At 51.8% G+C, this 23908-nt stretch overlaps 1 protein-coding gene across 1 annotated transcript in view; it reads right to left on the reverse strand.

Annotated features, from left to right (window-relative positions):
• ITGA9 (integrin subunit alpha 9) overlaps positions 1-23908 on the reverse strand; it is a 367262-nt gene that overhangs the window by 313534 nt on the left and 29820 nt on the right. The window contains exons 4-5 of the mRNA XM_075547054.1: positions 18643-18766; positions 3558-3625 (exon numbers count right to left, since the gene is read on the reverse strand). Coding sequence (XP_075403169.1) covers positions 3558-3625; positions 18643-18766 — 192 coding nt within the window. The remainder of the gene's footprint in view (positions 1-3557; positions 3626-18642; positions 18767-23908) is intronic.

Below are 23908 nucleotides of genomic sequence, written 5' to 3' on the forward strand. Positions count from 1 at the left end.
CCTCCTCCACCCAGGCCAAAGCTTGGCCACGGCAAGAACAGCAAAGGAGCAGCAGGAGCAGATCCAAGATCCAGAGCGGCAGACAGACTGGCATCTAGCCCGCAGAGCAAGCAAAACTGAGTGGCTTGTGGAGTGGAGTACCTCCAGGCACTTAATTGGGGAAGTTGGGTTTGCTGACCCATGGAGCTACACCTGAGCACCTGCTGGCTGAGACTAATGGCAAATGGGGTGCCCTTTAGGCATTGACTGGCAGCTCTAAAAAGCGTTTTGTCAGCCTGCACAAGCCAGGGGAGGGGTCATTGGGCCCTGTGGCTGAGAAACCAAAGACCAGGGAAAGTCTTGCCTTTAGGCACAGCTGAGAAGAGGCAGTCTAATTGTATCTTAAGTATTTGTACTCTGTTAACTGCCTTAACAAGACCCACAATCAGGAGTGTTGTGTGTGGTCACTGGGATGAATTTATCAAACCCAGCTGAAAAGCAGATGGGGGGGCGGGTAGCAGTTGGTGTCAGAATTGGGAGGGGGGAGCATGTCTGACCTCAGCCTCATAGACGTCTGCGTTGGGAGCAGCTATTAGGGAGTTTGAGTCTCCCTTCCTTTGGTAAAGGGAACCCACAGGGGAAGTTCCCCCCTCTCCTATAGGGTCACTATACATCCACACTAACTTGATGGCCGTGGGTTTTCATGTAAAGTTAGCGGAGGTCGGATGTGACACCCCTGTCCTTTCTTCTCTTTCACAGGTAGAAATGTGCCAGACTATGTAGCGTTTGGGAGACCATGGGAAAGAATCCGATTTAAGTATGATGGAAAGACACTGGAAGGGCTGAACAAAGGAGTCACGTGGTATTTCTCATGCTTCTAAAAAATTGAAAAGGTCGTTCTGCGGGTGGGAAATAGGTGGCTAGGAAGCCAGCGCGCAGCCAGGAGGCAGAGCCTTCCGACGTGGGCTGGAGCGAGGTGGCTGCAGCTCACATTCACGGGTGGCAGTGGCGGTGGAGAGGAATGGCTCGCTGTTCAGGGGAAGAAAGGTCTGGCTGCTAGATGTGAGGAGGCTGTCAGAAGACAAGATTTGTTTTGTTTTGCCGGACACTAAGATAGGTGGTGCCATTCTTGGAACATGGCATGGAGCTCTGCCTGGAATGGAAGGTCTTCAAAAGGACTTTCACCGGAACAACCAGAGCAAAATCATGAGAACGGTCACTTGCTGGGCGGGATGTAACCGATGCCACTGAACGACTTGTGCGGAAACTGTTGAACGGACACGTGCCCTGCTGTGCAAACCCTCACCAAGCCACAGACACGCGCACACACAAACACACAGTCACACAGACACTCACAGAGACATACAGAGACACAGAGACATACACACACAGAGACACAGAGAGATCACACACACAGACACATAGTCACACACACACATAGACACACAGTGGCGCACACACACAGACACACAGAGACTCATAGTCACACATAGATATACACACACAGAGACATACACGCCAACACACAGAGATACTCACAGGCATACACGCACACACACAGGCACACACAGAAACACGCACACACATTTTAATCACGTGACTAAATAATAAGAGTCACCAAAGACAAAGAGAGTTAGGAATGGGGAGGACATACTTCATATTTATTGGTTCAGGGTGAAGGGTAATAAAATTTCTAAATTTTCTTCTGGACGAGACACAATTCCAACTCCCTCTTTTCTCTTCATTTTAAAGAAGCCAGCTGCCGTCTCACGGCAACCCTGTGCGGGTCAGAGCTGAGCTGTGCTGCACCCCGGGGCTCATGGCTGTGGCCTTGGGAGAAGCAGCGGGCTAGCCACCGCCAGGGCGGCTCCATCAGCCAACTTGAGGAGCCGCTGGGTGCAGTTTGCACCTCCCGGGGCCTGCAACGCTAAACGGGCTCTGGGACCAAGGTGGCAGCTTTGACCCCAACTCAGTAAAAACACTGCTCAGAACATGCTGGAAACCACAGCTATCTTTTCTCAAGGTCATTGTCCCCTCCTGCAGCTCTCGGCTCTCATGAAGAGAGTGAAGGCGGGAGAGGACATCACAGGCAGTCCCTGGGCTAAGACATGCAGTTTAGGTGTGAGTCCGCCAGCAATGGGAAGAAGTCATGGAGTAAGAATGATGCCGTTGAATTTACAGCCGGCTGTGCAGAAAACCCACAGTCGGGGGTTCCAAACGGGCACAGGGAGACCAACGTGGGGCCACTGTATCTCCAGGGCATGGAGGTGGGTTTTCTAGGAGGAGGGTGGGAGTGGGGAATAATAGTGGCAGTGGCGGGATGGATCGGAACAACTAGATGGATGGCGGTGCCACTGACATGGCCTATCAGGGAACTTTGCAAGTGGCAGACGGGGGTCATCAAAGTGGAAAACCAAAGCGCAAACTCACTGCCATCATGTCGATTCCAACACATGGAGACCCTGTCGGGCAGGGTAGCCCTGAGCGTGAGGCTGCCGAGCCAGGTGTCTTCGCCTATTCGAGTTCCAGAAACTGACTCTTTACGGGAGCAGGAAGCCCCATCTTTCTCCACAGGGATAGCCAGTGGTCTCTAACTGCTGACCTTGCATTTCGAAGCCCAACACATAACCCCTGTGCCACCAGGGAGACTGAGTATAAAGAGTAACAGCAGATGAGAATCACAAAAGAAGCTCTTACAGGCACTACCAGCCAACGGTCATACTACATCTGCGCTAGGCACAGAAGCACCCGGTGTGGTCTGTCAGGATGTAGGGAAGAGAATGGTGGCTTATATGTAAAAGCACACCCCTCCCCTCTAAGGAGAGGTGAAGCTCATATGCCTGCTACATCTTACCAGCAGCCCGCAATGCAGCACCATCGATGTGGTTTCACTCACACCCCTCTGAATCCCTTCCTCCCACCATTTTCAGAATTAGCTGCTTCCCAAAGCAAAATGGGGTTGGGCAGTTCTACCTTTCAAATCCTGCTAGACCAGAGCATGCGCACACACGGGCACAGATAAGAGCTCCAGGAGAGATAAGCCCCTGGGGACCAATCATGAGAGTAGTGATTCTAGGAGGGAAGGGGGAATGTGGGGGCAGAAAGGGCGAACCAATCGCAATTATCAATGTATAACACATGCACCCCCACCCCACCATGACGAACAACAGAAACATGGGTGAAAGGAGACGACAGTTAGTGTAAGACATGAAAAAGAAATTTTATATATATATATAAATTATCAAGGTTTCATGAGGAGGGAGGATGGGGAAATGAGAAGCTGATACCAAGGGCTCCCGTAGAAAGCAAATGTTTTGAGAATGATGATGACAACAAATGTACAAATGTGCTGGACACAATGGATTGACGTATGGATTGTGATAAGAGCTGTAAGAGCCCCCAATAAAATGCTTTTTTAAAAAATGAAGGTGGGGGTGTCCTCCAAATTAAGTATCCATTCTGACATCCCCCTTGATGTTACGATATGAATCTACCCACTGACTGCTCTAGTCTCAGGGGAACCCAAGTCCCAAGGGGGATCACCATCTCTCACCAAGCGGAACAGGAACACTACCCACCTCGGTGAAGAAGCCCGAGATCCCGGCCTGGCAGGAGCCGTGTTCCTCGCCGTACTTCTTCTTGTACTCTGCAGGGGGCGTAAGGGAGAGAAGCACAGGGCAGCCAAGTCAGGGGGACAGGCGTGGAGGGGGGGTGGCTGAGGGGAGACTACCACTCTGAGCCCCCGAGGGCCTTCCTGGCTCTGGTGGCCTGGGAGAGGCTGCCCAGTGCCCTAGCGCACGGCCTAGGCTCATGCTGGGAATTCGGTGGGAGGCTAGTGAACATCATTGCACTGACTTCAGAAAAGATGGGGATCCTTAACAGGACCCGGAGCGGAGAAGGCGCCCGGGGATGGAAGGATGCGGCCATCCCCAGTGTGGAATCTCCCGGAAAAAGGCCCAAGCCCACAGTGTACGAGTGGAAATCCCAGGGGTCTTAACAGACATGGGGTTCCATAGCCCCATCGGGTTTTGAAGGCTGTGAATCTTTAAGGAAGCAAATTGCTACAAATTGCTACATCTTTTGCCCCCAGAGCAGCTAGTAGGTTCAAAGGCTCTACCACCTAGGGCAGGGACCAGCTGTGGGGGCCAGATGGATGCTCGACTCAAACCTAACACAGTGAGCCAATTCATATTCACAGGGACCCATAGGGCAGGGCAGAACTGCCTTTGTGAGCTTCCCAGACATTTTAGAGGAGTAGAAAGCCCCATCATTCTTCCATGGGGCAGCTGGTGGTTTCGAACTGCTGGCCTTACGGTTAGCAGCCCAAGTCGTAACCACTACACCACCAGGGAACCTTTGATGCTCAGCTCAAGTGGCTCAAATCAACTGCCTTCAACATGCACACTGCTCGACACTGAATGTTGGGCTGCTTCCCAGCACCATCCTCCTGAGGCCACCCAGCAAATAGCCCAGAGACCCCCACGCCAACCCTGGGCTCTTGGCAGGTATCTTCCACCACTGAAAGCACGATGATTATTTCTAAAACACAATAATTAATACAAGGGAGCGAGGAAGCCGCGATCGCCCCACTGTGCCACTTCCTGGAGCGTCTGCTTGCGGCGATGGGGGAAAGGGCTCTGGGGAAATAAGCGGAGTGATTCTGCTGGAACAACCCTCACCGCCAGCCCAGCCTGGTAATGTTTTCCAGTCAGGGGCCATTAACCGAAGGCTAAATTACAAAGGAATGTCAATTGCGGTCCTCCTCTTCCCTGGGAGGGCTAGCACAGCCCTCTGAGCCTGGTCCTGTTGCTACAAGGGGAACTCCCAGGCCTGCCAGCAAGCAGCCGGAGACAAATGGCACTAGCTTCTTGTGTGCAAAAAACCTTGCAGGGGGCGGGGGTGGGGGAGTGGGGGCGCTGAGAGCAGGGTTTGTGCAGTTACAAGCCAGCCACGCCTCAACGACATGGAATCAAAATGTTCCAACCCAAACAGTTATGTTAAATATAAAGCTGGAAGGTTCTAGCAAAAAGGGGGGGGGGAGTGGGCGGGAGCACATCCACCCCCCCCAAGGACTCTGTCAACCACCCACTTGTTAACTCTTGTTAACTCTTGAAAAAGGACAAAGGAAATGGGCCCCCAACCCCACCCCGGAGCTGGCGGAGCGCCCCAGTACTGCCCCCTCAATGCAGCGCACGAGGAAGAATGACTTGGGGATCTTCCATCTTCTGGAAGCAAATGGTCTCAAGGTCTCTTGGTGGCAGGGGCTTCAGCATGTGCAGCTACAGGGATCGGATCGGAGGCTGCCTCCAAAGACGCAGCCTCCCCGTGACCTCTGAGCTAGCACAGCACCCTGTCCTCTGTGAGAGAGCGCTTTATGGCTATGTCCTGCCATGAGTCCCTGAGCTCCCGGGCCCCTGCCCTTTGAACTTTGACCTGCTCTGACCTTCCACTCCTGCCCCGTGATTCCCTCTCACCCGCTGGCTCCCTGAACTGCATCCCAACCCCACTTGCAAAAGAGTTGTGTTCTGGGTACAACTGGGCTCCAGACCTGACGGTCCCACAAGTCACAGAGGTCTGTGGGGAGGTGGGGTGGGGGTGGGTAGGGAATGTACAAGACAAGGACAAAGACTCCAAGATGGGTGCTTTCCCACCAGAGCACTACCTGATGCTACTTTCAGCCATTCTATGCTGACATGGACTTCGGGAGGAGGTGCGTAGAAAGCTGGGATTCAGTCCTCCAATCCCTGCCTGGTCCCTAACCTGACCCTTCATGGTCTGTCCTTAGAGACCTGTGAGGAGCCACAAATGACAGCAGTCACCCCAGGAGACCCAGGCCCTTTGGCCGCAGCAGATGAGGTCACTATGCCTGCGCTGAAGTCCACCCCTCTTCTGCAGCCTGACCCCTCTGGAAACTGAACTGAGCCCCTCTACAGACACGCGCCAAGCTCATTCCTGATCACTGGCACCTTGAGACGCAGCAACAGCGTCTGGCGAGCCAAGGTCTCCCAAAACCCAAGTTCAGCACCCAGCACAACCTGCCCCTTTCCAAACCAACCAAACTGTGCCCAAGAGACAGCGGCCAGGCACCGGGCTCCAGCATGGCTTACCCATTCTGTGAGTGGGGGTAACACTTGCCCAGAGCTGAGATGGCAAGAAGCCTCCACCACCAAGCTTTGTAAAGGGAGTTAGTGCAGAGCCCAAGGACACGCCCCCCCTCCCCCTCCAGCATCCAGAGAGGCCAGGTCACACACCACCCCATCCATTGAAAAGTCCAGGAAGTACAGGGTGGAGGGACCCAGGGTGGGGCCTCCAGGCGCCTACATTCCCAGGAAAAACTTCTGCACCAACACAAAGGCTGTGAGGCGCCCCAGGTTGTCATCCCTGGGCATGTCCATCGGCCCAAGGAAGTGGGCCAGCCCCGAGAGGGCTGTGCTGTGCTCACATCCTCTCCATTTTGGAAGAAACCTTCTATCCACCCCGGAGAAGCAGGGGAGGAGGGGGCTTGGCATGACAGCGGATGACAGATGCTGTCATGAATCCAGCTCCGTTGACTTTGGGAAGGATGAGACTAGGAAGTCAGAGATGCGGCACGGACAAGTCAGGAACGGGTTGGAAAACTCTGTTGTGGGTGGGTCAGAATTAGCTGGCCTGCATCACAGACTTTAATGCATTTGGGCCGAATGGCTCCTCCAGTCTAAAAATGGTAGTATTTTCCCTGGTTCAGCTGCTGGTTTTCCTAAACCCTGTCTAAACAGGAGGCAATTCAGGGAGGACGGCACGTTCGTTTCCAAATGTTCACAATGCACAACTCAGAAGCTTGGAGCCTGCGCTGAGGACTTTTAATTCATTCAAGAAGGCTGCAGATGGGGTGGGTCACTTCCTGCCCCCTGCCCAAAGCCCAGCCTCAGTAAAGATGAAGCTGTTCCACCGAAAAGACAGCGAGCCAAACAAACAAAACTGTTTCTACAAAATCACCAAGAGCAACCTGTGAAGCTATTGTTTCTCAACACACTCTGCATCTCGGTCTACACCGGTCTGAAGATAGTGTCCCCATCGCTCTAGGCCCTGCTCCAGGAACGAGATGCTCTTCAATTGATGCCACGGTTGCTGAAACAATGGCGTGGGCTTCCTCGAGGGGCTCGGAAGGTGTATCTTTGGAAGTGTTCTCCAAGTTTGGGGAACAGGAAGATGTCTGAAGGGGTGAGATTGAGGCTGTAGGGTGCACCGGCAAGATTGAGATAGAAAAAAATTCCTCGACTCCACGATCCTGGTCCTCTCTCTCTCCAGTGCAGTTTTTTATTTTCTTCAGACTTCTTCACCATTAGTCCCCGCGGTTTGTCCCACGTCCTTCAAGAAAATGCATCGCAATGACCCATTTGGGGTCGCATAACCTTCTGAGCTCATTTTTCTGCCTTGAATTGAATGGAGCCAGCAGAATTCCTGGGATTTGTTGTCATAATTTCTCATTCTATGACTTATTTAGGAACCCTGGGGCCTAGTGGTTACGTGTTCGACTTCAATCTTCATGGTTGGCAGTTCAAAACTACCAGCTGCTCCTGGGGCAGCGGTCGCTATGAATCAGCATCAACTCCATGGCAGGAGTGAGTGATTACTCATTTGGGAAAGCTTCATTATTCAAGGCTAGTCCGTAGTTCCTTAGCTCAGGCATGGCATAAAGCGTTAGGGGACAGAGAGCCCGAGTACCAGCTGAAAGGTTGGTGCTATGAGCCCCCGTGGAGGCACCCAGCACACAGGTCAGGCCATCTGCTTCTGAGGGGTCCCACAGCCCTCAAACCTCAGGAGGCATTGCCACGCTGCACACCCGGGGTCCCCGGGGTCCGAATTGGCTCCAACATACACTACCAGCCATCTTAAAATAGTTCTGAATTTCCAGAGAGGTGTGACTAAATAATAAGCAAGCAACAATTTAGGGGCCACGGCCATCAAGCTTACAGGGCAGTGAATTGCTGAATTTGGCTCATCTATCCTTAGTGCTTACAACACCCTCAGGATGACTGTCCCCAATGGGATGGGTAACAAGGTGGGAGAAGCTACTGAAAGAATTGGGTCAATCAGCTGTGAGTGATTATCAATCATGAGTGTCCTCCTGTGGGGTATCTGAACCATCTCATACACCAGGAAGGGAGGAGCTCACAACCCGAAAGAAAGAAGAGGCAGAAGTGGAGCATATCCTTCGTACCCCAGGATCTCAGCACATTGCACCTCCGTGAGCCAGGAGGCAGCGTTGACACCAAAGGAGCAATGGAGGAGTGGCAGAGGAATGGCAGTAACAGAACCAAGAGTCAACGCATGAGGCAGAGCAGTGGACTCCCCTGTCTCCCAAGTAAAGCTGAGTGCCTTTGGGCAGGAAGCTGACCTGTGCAGTGGGGTGCCTCCTGGCACTTAATTGAGTTTGCTGACCCGTGGAGTTAGAGCTGATTGCTTTCAGGCTGAAGTTGATGGTGAAGTGGAGTGGTGTTCCCTCTGGGAAATTACTGGCAGCCCTACAAGAGCTTTGTAACACTGAATGAGCAGGGCAGAGGCCAGAGGGTCTTGTGGCTAAGAAGCCAAAGTCCAGAGAGAGGCCTGCTTTTAGGCACAGCAGAAACGAGGCTACCCTATCCAAATAGCTGTAGCCTGCGCATTTACAGCTGGTTAACTTCCTCAACAGACCCCATAATAGGGAATACTGCCTTTTAGTTTTGTGTGGCAGTGTAACGCATTGCGGAGCCCAGCTGAAACGTACAGAGTGGGAGGGACGGCTAGTGTCAGAACGAGTAGGAGCGTTGGAGGGTGGGCCTGTCTGACATCATAGCAATGGAATCAACTTGGACAGCTGACACCGAAGGAAATACCCTTCCTCAGAGGTCACCCCCACATTCCATCCTTCGGGTCATAAAGTCCTGAGGTGACAAATACCACAGTGGATGGCTATCACGAGCTAATTTATATTCTCCCTGTTTACGAGGGTGGAAATGGGCATTCAGAGTGCTGGTTCTCCCACTATCCTCTGCCATCAAGTGGATTCTGTCTCGTAGTGATGCTCGACAGGGTTTTGCAAATGATGCATCTGTACAGAAGCAGGCAGCCTCATCTTGCCCCCTAGGGTTTGAACTGACGACCTAGCAGTTAGTAGCCCAATACCTAACCCGCAGAGTGACCCAGCGCAAACTCCAGGGGAAGGCTTCCTCTTGGTCAGCTTCTGCTTCCTAGTTCCCTGGAGATTTTACATAGAAAGGCATGTATATAATGCAGGATTGGGGAAGGTCTCGCCCTAAGGCTGCCTACAGCCCAAGAACTCATTAATGCAAGTTCACATCACTCGCCTTACCAAGGAGAAGCCGTTCCAGCCATCACGTGGTTACTGTTGCTGCTTGTTGTCATTGTTGTTAGATGCCCTCTGATTGGTCCTGATGCACAGTGACTCTGAGCACAGCAGAATGAAGCACTTCCGGCCCTGGGCCAGTCCCACAACTGTTTCTAGGCTTGGGCCCATGATTGTAGCCCCTGTGTCCATCCATCTCATCAGGAGTGAGTTAATTACGTGGTGGAGCTTTATGGTCCGAGAATAATGTTAGAAATATCCCAATGGATCGCAGCAGGAAAAAAAGCTTCCTCGCTCCCGATCTAACCCATCTCTTCTCTACTTGATTGGCTCACATTCTTTTATAGCTCAACATTGACCTCGCCAACAGTCAGCTCACAAAGACAACACATTCCAAATGGGAGGATAGAACCCCAGGCACAGGGGTAACGATGTACAACACACATTTGGTGGGACATAACTGTATTCATAACAGCATCTAATCACAAGGTTTAGCGTTTGAAGGGGTGGATTTTATAAAAGTAATTCATAATTAGACTAGAGCAAACATGGAGAGAAAATTGCGTTAGAGCCAGAACCTTACAATGAAGTAGAAAGTAGCGTTTGAGGCAGAGAAAGCTCTTCAGAGGTGATCTCACAAATTCTAGCCAAGTTATTTTGTGCACTCGTTGGGCGGATAAGGACTCTCTTGCTCAAAGAGGAGCGTGGTTTCTTGAAAGCCACACGGCAACCTTAGCCAGGACCCGGCGGAGGTTCCTGACCCTTCTGCCACTTATCATGCCGCCCTCACGACGCACGTTTCCAGGGACGCTTTTCTTGTCCTTAAAACTTCTTTTTTCTCTTTTCATCTTTAACTAGTTCCTTTTTACCTGAGAATCTAGAGACCCATCTTGCCAGCTCTCAGCGAAGTCCTGCTTCCCCTCTTTAGAAGCAAGAAATCATGCAGGCATGAGTTCCACTTTCAGTAAGGACACTGCATCATCTTTCATCCTTCCCAAGAAGGTGACCGCCCACATGAGACGGTCCAATTCCACCAAGAACCCTAACTCATGCAAATGACTACCCAGGACATGCCGATTGGTCTCTCTCCACCTTCGGGCGCTGGAGGAAGGAGAGGCAGGAAGAGGAAGAGGATCTGGTATGTGTGGCTAAGTGCCTTCTTTGGCAGACCAGGAGAAGTGGATGGTGCCCAATTGCTGTTACTGAACATTTTGATCAAAGATTCCATACAAGAATCCTGGTCAGAAGGGCCGAAAAACGAGCACAGAATTTCAAGTTCTCATGGATCCTGGGCTTGGGGGGTCATGGATGGTGGATGAACCCCTGAAACTAACACCCTGAGATCATCTTTACTCTTTAAACTAAAAATATCTCCTGAAAAAAAAAAAAAGCTTACAACCAAAAGTAGTTTCGCTGAACTAGTCTGCCTTAGCAGCATGCTCTTTTTCGACCTGTGCATGTGGGATCCAATTGACAAGAGCACCTCAGGAGATCAGCCAGCAGCCTGGGGCGGGAGGGCAGTGAGTTTATGTGAAACGGAGGAGGAACAACTCAGAAAGTGGGGGGGGGGCGGTGTGATCAATATCACTGTACTGGCAGATGTTGTGTAATCCGTTTGTGTTGTTATAGGTAGTCTCCACGGGAAAATAAATAAAATTTAGGAAAAAAGAACCCCAGCTCCATCTAAACAGAACTTTACCTTTTGTGGCCAAAATGAAGACTTTAATGCCAATTCTGCCAGGGAAATTCTGACTCTCAGTGACCCTGCAGGACAAAGCAGACTCTCCCATGGGCTTTCCATGGCTACAGCAGCCCTTTGGGACAGAGAAGAACATCCCCCTGGGGTTCCTGAGCCTGCAAGTCCTTACAGAAGTGGAAAGCCTCACCTTTCTCCGAAGGAGAAGCTGGTGGATTCTGACTTCTCAGCACTTCACTCGCTGTCAACACAAACCAAACTGCCATCAAGTCAATTCTGACTCATAGCAATCCTATAGGACAGTGTGGGTTTCCAAGTTCCTGAAATTATAACTCTTCAAGAGAGTAGACAGCCTCCTATTTCTTCCAAGAAGCCCCTGGTAGTTTCGAACTACTGCCCTTGAGGTTAACAGCCCAATGAACAACAACTATGCCACCTACCAAGGCTCCACAATTGAAGTATCAAATGTGGTTTTTCCTGAGATTTAAAAAAACAATGCTTAACTCTGAAGGGGGGCAGGCTTTGGTTGGGGTAGAAGTCCTTGGCCTCCCCCTTCCAGCCCTGACTGGTTCCTTGGACCACCCGCCTTTGCCTTCCGTCACCTTGTCTTTCTGCCATAAATGGCTATCATATAGAGCCGAATATGCTTTTGTGTTTTTAATTTGCTATATTTACTTAAATGAGATAATGTTTATGAAAGTGTTTTGGAAACCATAAAGTCCTATGGAAATGTGGAGCTCTTTATTTAATAAAACTTTATGGGGCTTGTCGTTGAATTTTTAAACAGATCAACTTAGCCTTTTATGGTTTTCTCCAAAGCAAAACAAAAACAAAACAAAATGAGTCCATTGCTTTTCATTTGCAATAGTTATGGACTGATTTTCACCCCCTATGGAGACACTGCCTTCAAAGTGGTTGCTGTGTGCCGGCCTGTTGATTCCGACTCATGGAGAGCCTGCAGAACAGGGGGGAGCCTACCTGCCCCATAGGTACCCAAGGTTGTCATAGGTCCAGAAGCAGACTGCCCATCGAGCACCAGGTGGTTCTCAGCCCAGTGCTTAACCACTACACCGCCAGGGCTCACTCCTCCTCCAGCATAAGAAGGGGAGGAGGGGCAGGGAGGCAGACTCCCCTCATTTGCCTGAATGCTCTGTTTCATTCCTGAGAAATCTATCGCAGGCTTCGGAAAGGCAAAAGCACATTAGAAATCAAAGACCATCAACTGAGCCCACAGGGAAAAGGTACAACCAGCTTGTGTGACCCAAGGATTGTGAATGATAAAATCCAAATCCGAAGGAGGGGATGGTATCAGAGCTTAAAGAGTGAACACTTGCCATTTTCGGGAGGCTATGGATGACAGAGGGAACCGAAAATCCATTCGCAGGGTCCACACATGGTTGAAGCCTCCAGTGAATCCCCCTGACCACAGACCAGGGATGTGAATAACCTGCCATCACGCAGGATGCAGTGTGTGTGTTTTTGTTTTGTTTTGTTTTTCTGCATTTTGTTCTCTATGTTTTTCTGTATATGAAACCCAGGATGGGCAGAGCTATAAAAAAAATATCAATTAAAAACCAGTCCCATCCGTCCCTCTCCAAATAATCAAGGAGGTCATGGAGAATCCTTGGGATACCAGGGGCAATTTTAAAGCACACTTACATTTGATGAATTGAGACTCCAGTAATTAATTCCAAATTTACCATTTAAGCATGGCAAGAGTTAAGCTTTGGATCGGCTGCAAAGTGGGGGGGGGGGGGGCTGGGGGAGGAGAGCCTGCCAAGCAAATAAAATTGTGCAAATGACGTCTTCAAAGGTATTTAAGAAATTATACTTTTATCAAGGGCTCTAAAAATCATTTTCATGATGCTCAGCTTCCTACCCAACATCTGATCACTGCAGAGGCATCTGCAGGCCACCTTCTGGGAGCCCGTAAGACAGTGAGCATTACAGAAAGTCAGCCAGATCCAAAAAGCCACACCCATGGCCATCAGGACCATTCTGACTCACAGCGACCCTACAGGACGGGGATGGGGCAGAGCTGCCCCTCTGAGTTTCTGAGACTCTGAGTCTTGGCAGGAGTAGAAGCCTCGGCTTTCTCCCGAGGAGCAGCTGCTGTGGTCCACTAGTGGTTTCAAACTGCTGACCTTGCAGCTAGCAACTCAATCCATAGCCACGATGTCCCCAGAGGCATCCTTAGCCCATCAGATAACCCACAATGGTTAGGTGTTCACTCTGAGCGGGGAACTGGGTTAGGTCCCACCAAAAAAACCCCCAAACTCACAGCCATTGATGACGGTGTCTAACTGCTGACCTGGCGGTTGGGAGCCCATTGCCAGCTGTCACCCCCTTGCCTCGTGTCACGGGTGTCAGAGTAGATGTGTGCTCGAGGGTTTTCGATGCTGGCTGTGCCAAAGCAGACCGTCGTGTCTTTCTTCTGAGGCCCCTCTGAGTAGACGCGAACCCCCAGCCTTGCAGGTAACACATGAGAGAAGAGTGCTAACCATTGCCACCACCATGGGGCTCCGCAGGATTAACCTGAGATTGGTAGGACCAATTTTGAAAATGAGGCTCAGCATACAATTGCGTCTAATCACATTCCGAGATCAGTCTTTTATCTTGAACCCTTTTTTGTTAATATAGCTGTTCCCAAATCATTCCCCATCACCCCCCTGCCGGCTCCAAATCACAGCGACCCTGTAGGAGAAAGAAGAACTGCCTTGCAGAGTTTTCAAGGCTGTAAATCTTTATAAAAACCGAGTGACACCAGTTTGCCACCCGGGAGTCGCTGGTGGGTTTGAACCGCCAACCTTTCCCTTAGCAGTCCAGTGCTTTAACTAAGTACACTACCGAGAAGTCTTTAGCCTGCACTAGTGAGGGCTTTTAGTCACACTAGAAAGCTGACTCCATCGATTCCCTCCGGCTTGCCAAGCTCTGGGCGCTTGCCTTTGTGAGCTCCAGGGCAAAGGATGAAAGTTGCCTTTGTGAGCTCCAGGGCAAAGGATGAAAGTCATCGCTCTGCTTCGTGTTCTAACATCTCCCCGCTTAGCTTTGGGGCGGCCTCACTCTCCTGACTCGGTTAATAGTAACCGTTTTATAGTGCTTGCTCCTTATTTTACAAACCGTTCCCCCTTCTGTGGTCGTATGGAACCTTATTTTCTCAGTTGTTCCTACAAAACCAAACGGCATGTGGCAGCAGCCGCGCTGTTCCCATAGCGAACATAAACTGTTTAGACTTGGAGGTAAACGCCATTCGTTTATCTCACTACACAGCCCAGATTCCTCTCTGTTTCCTACTCCCTCTCCATTTCCTGGTTCTGGACAGGACATGCTGGCAGCATTTCCCACCCACCCAGAAACAGGAAACACCTGATAATCATGAGAAAAACGTCTTTGTGCCAAACCAAAGACCAACTTTTTCAAGGATGGGAAAGCTTGTGACATGTTGAAAAGATGCCCACACATTTCAACCAGCCTGCTGACATTCCGAAGAGAACTCAACTGATCTTCATGGGGACCCCTAAAGCCCAAAACCAAACCCACTGCCACCAAGTCCATTCTAATTCCTAGTGACCCTGTAGGACAGAAGGCACGGTTCCCTTTGGGTTTCTGAGACTCTAAACCTGTGTGGGCACAGAAAGCTCCGTCTTTCCCCCACAGAGCAGCTACGTGAGTTCAAACTGCTGACCTTGTGGTTAACATCCCATTCTGGACACCCACTACAAGGCCACAACCACACAACCACCTGCGGCCTCTGAGAGGCTCCCCCCACCCCGTGTTTGTGTTCTCATGAGCTGCTCACACTAGCCCGATATGCTCCACTTCAGAGACAGGGCAGGCTCCATCCCCTCTGGAGGGCTAGGGACACACATGCCTGGAGCCACGAGGCAGGGGCCTGTAGCGTGCGCCAAAATGGGCCCCCTGCCCCTCTCCCGTGGTCTTCCCACCCCTCCACCTCCACCAGAAGTGCATCCTGAGAAAGCAGGCCCTGTCGCCCCGCAGGGGCCCCACAGCCATGGCCAACAATGGATGGCCTCCCACCGGCCTTCCCTTCCGTGGGTCCCAACAGGCCGCCGCCGCTGAGCGGGCCCAAGTTGTTCCAGTTGTGAAATGAGACAATCCTGCCTTCATGTCACCTTCCCTGGCTCTGGAAGCCTCTCCCCACAGGCTCTCCCACTTTAAAACACCATGCTCCCTCTCCGTTTTCCCCTTCCTGAGCATTGGAACTATGTCCCTTGGGTTCTGTCTACTGGTGTGACTGGTACCAAGTAAGATTAAGCACGTCTGCGTCATTCCTGAGGGACAAAGGGAGCACTCTACAGCGATGAAGACTTACTTGCCTCGCATGTAGTAGATATGTACGCAGATACGGATTCCATCTGCTGCGTCAGATGCTAAGCAAACGTGTGAAGTGGCTAACTGAAAAGTCAGCAGTTGAGTCCAACCAGAGGCACCTTGGGGAACAGCCTGGCGATTTCCTTTCCAAAACCCCGTCCCCTGAAAACCCTATGGAGCAGAGCTCTGCGCTGACCCTCATGAGGCCACCCCAGCCAGAATCTGCTCACAGGAAACTGGCGGATAGGGTGTAGTGCATCCATTCATTAATGTGTGTGTGTGTGTGTGTTTCCAATTATTAAATGCCAAGCACTGTTCTAAGGGCGGTTATAAGTATTCACAATCCTCTTCAAAACGGGAGTCGGGCACAAATGGCTAAATAAATGATCTCTGGATATGCGGCCAACAAGTGGCAGAGTCAGGATTGGAACTCTGGGTTCAAAGTTTATGCTCTTAGCTGCCATGCTACGCTATCTTTCCCATGCGAGGCCCCACAAGTAACCGGGTAAAAAGTCAATTCAGTCCTGGGAAAGTCGCACCACCTTCTCCAGAACTTAGGAAAGCGGGGAGGCTGGTGGCATCCGAGAGCCCCTGCAAGCTCTGAGTACTTCCATGGCCGTCACCACAACAGGGTCCGCCCCCACCTGGAGGCAGGGAGCTTTGTTTCTGGCATCACCAAGTCTTTCCACGTGAAGGGGCTGTTTTAAGGGCAAAAGCAGATTTGGCTTAGAATACAAACGGAGAAACCGGACTCACTGCCGAGAGCCCAGGCTCCTCAGAGTCCCCCTGCAGGGCAGGGCCCACTACCCCTGAGCCTGGCACTCTGTACAGGAGGGGTGGGCCACTGGCTGGCTTTTCTTTCCTTTTCTTTCAAGGCAGAAATCCCTAAAGACAAACGATCGGAAATCCCCACTGGGGCGCCAAGGGATTTGCTGAGGTCAGCCGATTGAGAAAGCTCTGTTCGTCCATTGTTGAGCGACTGACTCCGGGGCCGGCTTCCTCGTCTGGAACGGAAGAACAGCAGCCACGCTGAACGAAGCAGGTCTCCAGTGCCCTCTCCGATCCCCTGGGTCCTTCCCGTGTCTCTCAGCACCCACAGCTCCTTCCTGGGGGCTTCCTCTGGCCACCGAGGCCAAAAGTGCCCTAAGGATAAAGAGCACCCCCCCCCCAGCCCGCTTGCCCCCATGGAGGAGACCTCTGACCTGTGTGTTCTGCCCTGTCTCCCAGAGGTCACCCCCTCCCTCCTGGGCGGGGAGGCAGCACTGAGCTCCAACTGCCCACAGTGGGACCTGCCTGACCACCCCCCCTTTGGGAGCTGCCGCCGTTTCCCTCTCGTATGTCCAGAACTCTCTCCTGGGGGTTTCTGTAATCGTTTCCCAAATGGACCGCGTGTCCTCCCAACCCAAGCAAACAAACCATTTCTGTAAGGATCAAATGAGATCCACACGGGCCTCCTGCTAACCCCGAAGCCTCGCTCAGTATCGCTCCCATCTTTCAGGGCCACCCTTGGGCTCTCTGTTCGAGTGGCCGTATGGGGAGGCAGCGTTGGGGACAGCTTTTTCCCCTTGTCCCGTCCCGTGCGCTGTCTCCTGAGGCAACAGAGGTGCCGCCCACGTTGCAGACCAGTGTGGGCCATCCAGGGGCTGCCTCCTTTCCCCCCAGCCTGGTGGCCCGAACTCCCCACTGGTTCTTCCTGAAGGAAAAGCAGAAGTAAGCTGAACTTTCAGCCTTGACACGTTGTGAATCTCCGTTACCTCTCCTTCGCTCTTGACGGATGACACTATCATCCCTGTTAAGATACGAGTTTCTTTTCCTTCCGACCAGGGTGACCAACGTAAACAGGGCCGGAGCTCGGTTTCCTGAGCTGCCAAATGCTGACACGGGAGGCCGGAAGAGACAAAGGACAGATGGCAGCTCGTCCTTCCATAAGGCCTCTGCTGCCTCCCTGGGGTTCCTGGTAGTTTCAGTCTGTGGGGCCATTTAGCAGAGAGCCCTGCTCTGGCCCTGGGAGCCTCCACCTGCACTCTGGAGGGGTCACCTCAAGACACAAACGCGCCTGCGTCCAGAGAGCATGTCTCAAAGTCCCATTCGGTGATGATGGAATTCAAACCCTAGGAAACCCCAGCACGGCCCCGAGGAAACGTGGGCATGACGCCAACACAGGGATGTCAAAGCAGATACACAATTTGGGAGAGATCAGAATGGCAACAGCCCAGCAATTGGAGCCGGTTTCCAGCTGACTCAGGATTAGGCTGAGCAAACCAGGAAGCATAAGCTGTCAAGCAAGAGAAAGCAGTTGCGTTTTCTGGTCCATTACACTCTCCCTTGGCCTGACTAATCAGGATAGACGCAATTGTCCTCAGTGCCCGGGCCTTGGATGGTTCTAAGCAGAAAGCCTGAGAAAACAGATTCCTTCCAAGACTCGGAGCCCCTTGGTGGGGAGCTCTCGACACGGCAAACACACTGCCCTGTCTCCAGGCACCCCTCAGGGTTCTGAGAAGGAAAGCCAGACTTGGGGTATGAACACTGGGTGGTTTGGGTTCATTTCTGTCGAGGTGGCTGCCTCCTGTGCTTTTGATTCCTGGGTCATCTCTCTACACAGCCGCAGGGCACATGGCTGCAGGTGCGGTCAGGAGCTATGCAGGTGCCTATGGTCCTTTGGGGCTGAAGGAGATGATAGAAAGCAGCTGGCTCAACCAGTGACTTTCAAAGGAAAATTCTTTCTCTCTGAAGTCCAGAGAGGATGCAGGAATTTCCCCAAGGCCCCGGAGCATCTGAAACTAAGGGTTTGGTTTGGTCGTTGGTTGACAGTCGAAATTCTGGTCATGGGGGCTGATAGAAACTGATTGTGGATCTGCGGCACAGAAGGGCGAGCTGGGCAGGGCCGGAAACCATGGTCCCCTTCCTGCCTGCCTCACTGCTCAAGCAGGACGTCAGGTACCAAGTGGCACTGCCTTCCCCAAAGGCCATTAGGGAGCAGTGCTAGCCACTAGTTAGAGATGAAGTTGCAGAGAAAGGTGGAGGGGGCTCAGGATCATTCAGGACATATGTTACCCCAAACTTATTTGGCCTGCTGCCCCTTTTCTGGGGTGTGGGTGGGGGGGTGTTATTCAATGCCAGCTCTGGCAGCTAAAAACTTCATATTACAGCCCATGATCAGGGTAAAGTGTAGGTATCTGCTTTGGCAGCCGTCCCCCCTCCCCCCTCTCCCCAATTGTCCCAGCAGCCCAAGGAGGTAGTAGTGCTTGCTTCCCATGGGAAACATTGGTTTAGGGAGGAGGAGCAGGTGGGAGGATCCGTCAGCACTCACCTTCGTAGCAGGGGATCAGCGTCCTGCCTTTGGTCTGGAGGTTGGACGGGATGATGTAACAGAAGCCATGCGGCAGAATGTGGTCCGTTTCATAGTAGATGTTTTTCCAGCGATGGGCACAGGCCTGAAGAGACAGACTGGGTTTCAGAGCAGAAAGATGGCCCCACAAGGCAGCAAAGCGAACATGGTAGTGCCAAGCTGTTCTGTAGGAGGATCAACAGCAGAAGCCGGGGGCCCGCGCCCTCTCCCTCCCAGCCACAGCGCACACTGGGGCTTCCCTGAGCTTTGAAAAACTACTGAACAGCAGCAAGCCCCTGTGTCCTCATACAGATTTGATGTGACCAGGAGGAGAGAGACCATAAGAACAGCATTGGTGGCGTAGTGGTTATGGGTTTGACTACAATCTACAAGGTCCGCAGTTCGAAACCACCAGCCCCTCCTTAGGAGAAAGGGCTTTCTACTCCTGTGAAGTTATGATCTTGGACACCTGCAGGGACAGTTTTACCCTGCCCTTTAGGGTCACTATGAGTCGGCATTGGCTCCGTGGGAGGGAGGTTCTCCGTTACAGGGGGCTGCAGTGAGAAAGATTAGCAGGTTGAAAAGAAATGCGAGCACCTGGGCTGGTGTGACTATGGTAGAAGCAGAGGGGTTGAGGTCAGACAGGTGAGGTCAGCAAGGGTGAGGACCTGGGGGACCCTGTGAGCCGTACATAGGATAAACTTAGGGTACCTGCAGAAGGAAGTGAATGGCGAGCCTTAAGCAGATGTGTGGCATGATCTGATGACCAGTTTGAGAAGCGAACTCAACTGTTGGGTGGGGACTACAGGTAGACAGGGATGGAAAGAAGAGTCAAGGCAAGAGATGCTGCTGGCCTGGGCTGGAGGAGTGTGGTGGAGATACAAGAAAGGGGACTTCAGGATGCACGCTGGAGGTAGAAAGGCTAGGAGACAGGAAAGGGAGGAGTGTAGAACAATCACCCAACATGTACCTGGGCCCCCAGACCAGGCCTGTGATCTTCCTGCATTCTGCATCATTGCATGTGACTCTGTGCATCTGAAGGGGGACAGATGGACTAGTGTCGGACTTGTGGGCTTGAGTTGTATTAGGCTGCGATGTTTTCTGGATGTATAATTACTTCTTGATAGAAAGCTCTTTCTTACACATATGTGAGTGTCACTGGATTTGGTTCTCTAGTCAACCCGGCCAAACACAATGGGTATACCTTGAGATGCGTGTAGTTTGACATATGTAAATATGAAAAGAAAACCATCACCAACATTTCCTTCTAGATAATGATATGCCAGGAATCCCTGGTGGCATTGTGGCTAAAGACTGGCAGCTTGCACCCACCCCGCAGCTCCAGAGGAGAATGACCTTAGGTGAAGGTTTACAAAGCAAATACTTTCCATTCGACAATGTCTATGGATTTTATTTTGTGACATTAGCTATGATCCCTTCAGAATGATCCCTTCCTATCTGTTAGTCTCTTTCCTGATCCTGCTGCGCTTCCTTTGGAAGCAAATGCTGCCCTTTTGGTCTTGTGTGGTTGATTGTACGGAGCAGGACTTTCCTAGAGGGTGTTAATAGGGTCTGCTTTATAGACTCTCTGATTGTTCTGGAAGTTGGCTCCCAGGTGGTGGGTTCAGTTCCAGGCTTGACGGTGTCTAAGGGTCACAGTCTGAGGAGGTCCACTTAGTCTCTATCAGACCAGTAAGTCTGGTCCTTGTTTCTTTATTTCCTTCTACCTTTTGCCCCCCTCTGTCCAGTGTGATCCTGATTGAAGTGCATAATGGTGGTGGCGGGCACCATCTAGTTTTACTGGTCTCCAGGTAGTATGCATGGTCCCTTAGTCCTTTGTAGTCACTGTTTCCTCACATCTTTAATTTCCTTCACTCTCTGTTGCTCCAGGACACATATCAATAGTTGTATCTTAGATGGCAGCTCAAAACCTTTTTTTAAAATGAAATTCTCATCCATACCCACAGCCAGTCCTGGGGGGTTGGGGCTTGGCTCAAGGGGACTCCCTCTGGGACATGGGGGTACAGTGAATGGTAGGATCCTTTGCTGGGCATGCCTACACAGTAGGGTATGCTGGGCCCCCCTAGGGTTTCCTGTATGGGCTCCAATACATTTCTTCCCTTTTGCTTAAAAAATTAAATTAAAATAAAATAAAATTCTATTGTGTTTTAGTGAAATTTATATAACAGATTTGGTTTTCATTTAACAATTCCTATACAACTTGTTCAATGGCATCGGTGGTTACATTGTTGGAAAGTTTTTACCATCTCAGTCACCACGCCCTGAAGTCAGTGTGTGTCTTTGCAGGCTGTGTAACACCAACGGACCTAGACACACGAGGCAGCCCTGAAACAGGGGGGCCTGTCTTAGAACTCACTTTCCAGAAAGGGGCTGAGAATCAGACGGTGCAAGTGCTATGCCAGAGAGCCCATTAGTACAGCCAGGGGGGTTTCATGGGGTCTGAGGCTTGTCTCTTTAGAGACAACTTCCAACCCCCTCCTGCGAAGCCAAGGAAACCCACCACCTGAGGTAGGTCTGGAAACTGCTTGCTGCGCCTCCAGCCCTTCCCAGAGGTCCCAGGACCCCTGAAATAATCACTCTGGGGGCAAAGGGAGCACCCAGGGGCCTCCAGTGAGGGAAAGACTCTCCAGCACCCACTATCCCTGATGACACTCCACGATGTAATCACTGCCCACCAACCTCCCCGCCAGCAGGGCCCACACCTCCCACAAAAGGGGCCTCCCTGAGAGTGGTCCTCAACACCTGAGAGTACACACACTCTGCCTCTTCCCCTGTGGCAACAGTAAACTGCATAAAACAGGCTCGGGGGGGGCGGGGGGGGTGCTTTATACTGAGAGCCACCTTCGCGCCTCCCCCCAGGGATAGTTGTGTGCCCAAACAGCATCTTTCACAATCAGTTGAGAAGCAGAAAGTTAGGGAGGGGGGAACCTATTACAAGATCTTACTAAGTAGATAACTAGTCCATTCAAACAAGCAAACAAACAACCAAACCCATTCTGCCTCATGCCAAGCCAGTGTGAGTGAGTGGAACAGCTCCGCAGGGTTTCTTGACGGTAATCTTTATGCAGGTAGGTTACCAGGTCTTTCTTCCATGCTACTGCTGGTGGGAGAGTACAGACCACCTACCTCTGGGCTAACAGCCCCTGGGAACATGTTGGTGCCTCCCAGGAACCCAAATCACTCCACACTGCTACACAGTTAAATGTGTCTCTTAAAAACATGCAGGTCTGCCTCGATTCTGAGGGCTTACAAATTGGAACCACTTAATATTACCTAGTTAGTGGGTCAATGCGTTATGCTCTAGTCCATGGGTTCAAGGCAGGCCGGGGGCTCTGTGGGTGAGCGTTCAGCTGCTAACCACAAGAACAGCAGTACAAACCCACCAGTGGCACCGCGGGAGAAAGACGTGACCTTCGGCTTCCGTCAAGATCTCAGCTGTGGACCCCTTGGGGAGCGGGGAGGGGGGGTGCTGTGGCAGCTCTCTGCTGTCTTGCAAGGTGGCTCTGAGTCAGAGCCCACCCAACGACCATGGGTCTGGTTTTATGATGCAGCCAAGCTACTGGCTGCTAGGGCCTCCGTGCTCTGTGGTATTCCTGTGTTGGGGACACTAACAAGAGGCGGATGTTGACCATGGCACCGTCTCTGACAGTCAGATGCATGCGAGGCGCCCATGAGGCAGGATTCGCTGCATTTCGTGCCTAATTTATTGTCTCCCCATTTTATTAAGGGCCATAAACTGTTTAAGGAGCAATCTCGGAGAATTCCTACAGCATCCAGACTGCAATTCATGCTAAGCTGAGCCGACAGCGTTCTGTGAGGTCAGGGACCAGAGTGCCAGAGGCAGGAGCCGAATGGGAAACAAGGAACAGTGGCCCGAATATAACTGACAGAAAGGGCTGTACGTAGCCCCAGTGATCGTGATACACACACACACACATCCACTGGGGATAAAACAAGACTCCTAAGGACTGTCTCCAAGCACTAACGACTCCATCCATGTCTCCACATGAGTTGGCGCAAGAAAAAACACAGGGGGCAGAGCTGGGAAGCCAGACAGCAAATGGGGAGCAACCTTTGAAAGTAGCAAGACCTGCTCATAGACAGCTCTAAGGAAGAGGGTGGAGCTTTACCACAAGTCTGAGAAGCTGGCGCGTTACAGGTTATGAATTGTTTTACCTCCGAAAAGAAGAAAGGGGATAAAAAAGGAAGAAAATGGAACACTTCATTTTAAAAGGCTTTTTTCTGTGATTTAGACACAGCACATCCCTCCTGGGGAGGGCAGGGGTGGGTACTGAGCCCCTCCTGTTGGCTGGACCACAGAGGCACCCCCGGCTCCCCCCAGGTACACACTGGCCAGAGCTTTTATCCTGTCTCCAGGACCACCCCACACAGCCCAGGCCAGGCTCTGGCTGCTGAGCGCGGTGATTGATGGGGAGGAGGCTGGGAACAAGATTGACCGATGTCAGGACTGGGATGTCCCCAGACTCCCAGAACACTCCCCCTCCAAAGAGAGGAGCAGGGACTGAGAGAGCCACGGAGGGGACCATGTGGGGCTCGGGGTATTGTTGTGAGACTGCCCCGGTGAACAAGTGTCTGTGTGTTATCATTCAGTAAAACGTTGCCTTAAAGCCACAACGATCAGGAAATGAGTAACAGGAGTGGAGGCAGCACGTACCCTGCAACTTTGCAAACAGCAGATGGGAAGCGGGGGAGAGATAGGGGCAGCCTGATGCTGAGGAAGGAAATGACAAGGAGATGGAGCTGGAGAGCACGGCTTCCGTCCAGCCAGCATCTCGAGGCTGGTAGGCTGTGTGGTCTGAGCCCGGGAGACTGATGAAAAAGTAGAAGATCGCACGTCACCGTTGGAAGTTGCCCACTCGGGCCAAAGAGAAGCAGGCCATGTTCAGGCAGGGTTTGGTCGTTGGTCTTGGTAAGGAGTGATTTTCCCCCCACCGCCCCCCGTGTATTAAAATGTCATCTTCACACCAGAATCACAGGGTTAGGCGGTGAGAACATTTCCAAAAAGTCCCGACGCGGGCTCTGAACTCAGGAAGCTCAGCTTGACCCCCTTCCCAATGTCTGTTCACGCCAGCGTCCTCATTTCCTGAGAGAAGGCCGGAAGGGCCACCATGGGCAAAGAGCTGAGACTGGCAGATACTAAGGCAATGTCTGTTTGCCCGGCCGGCCATTGCCCTGGGCCCTGCTGGAGGTGGATGCTGTGTCCTTT

The sequence above is a fragment of the Tenrec ecaudatus genome, chromosome 4 (genome assembly GCF_050624435.1).
Source record: "Tenrec ecaudatus isolate mTenEca1 chromosome 4, mTenEca1.hap1, whole genome shotgun sequence".
Taxonomy (NCBI): Eukaryota; Metazoa; Chordata; class Mammalia; order Afrosoricida; family Tenrecidae; genus Tenrec; species Tenrec ecaudatus.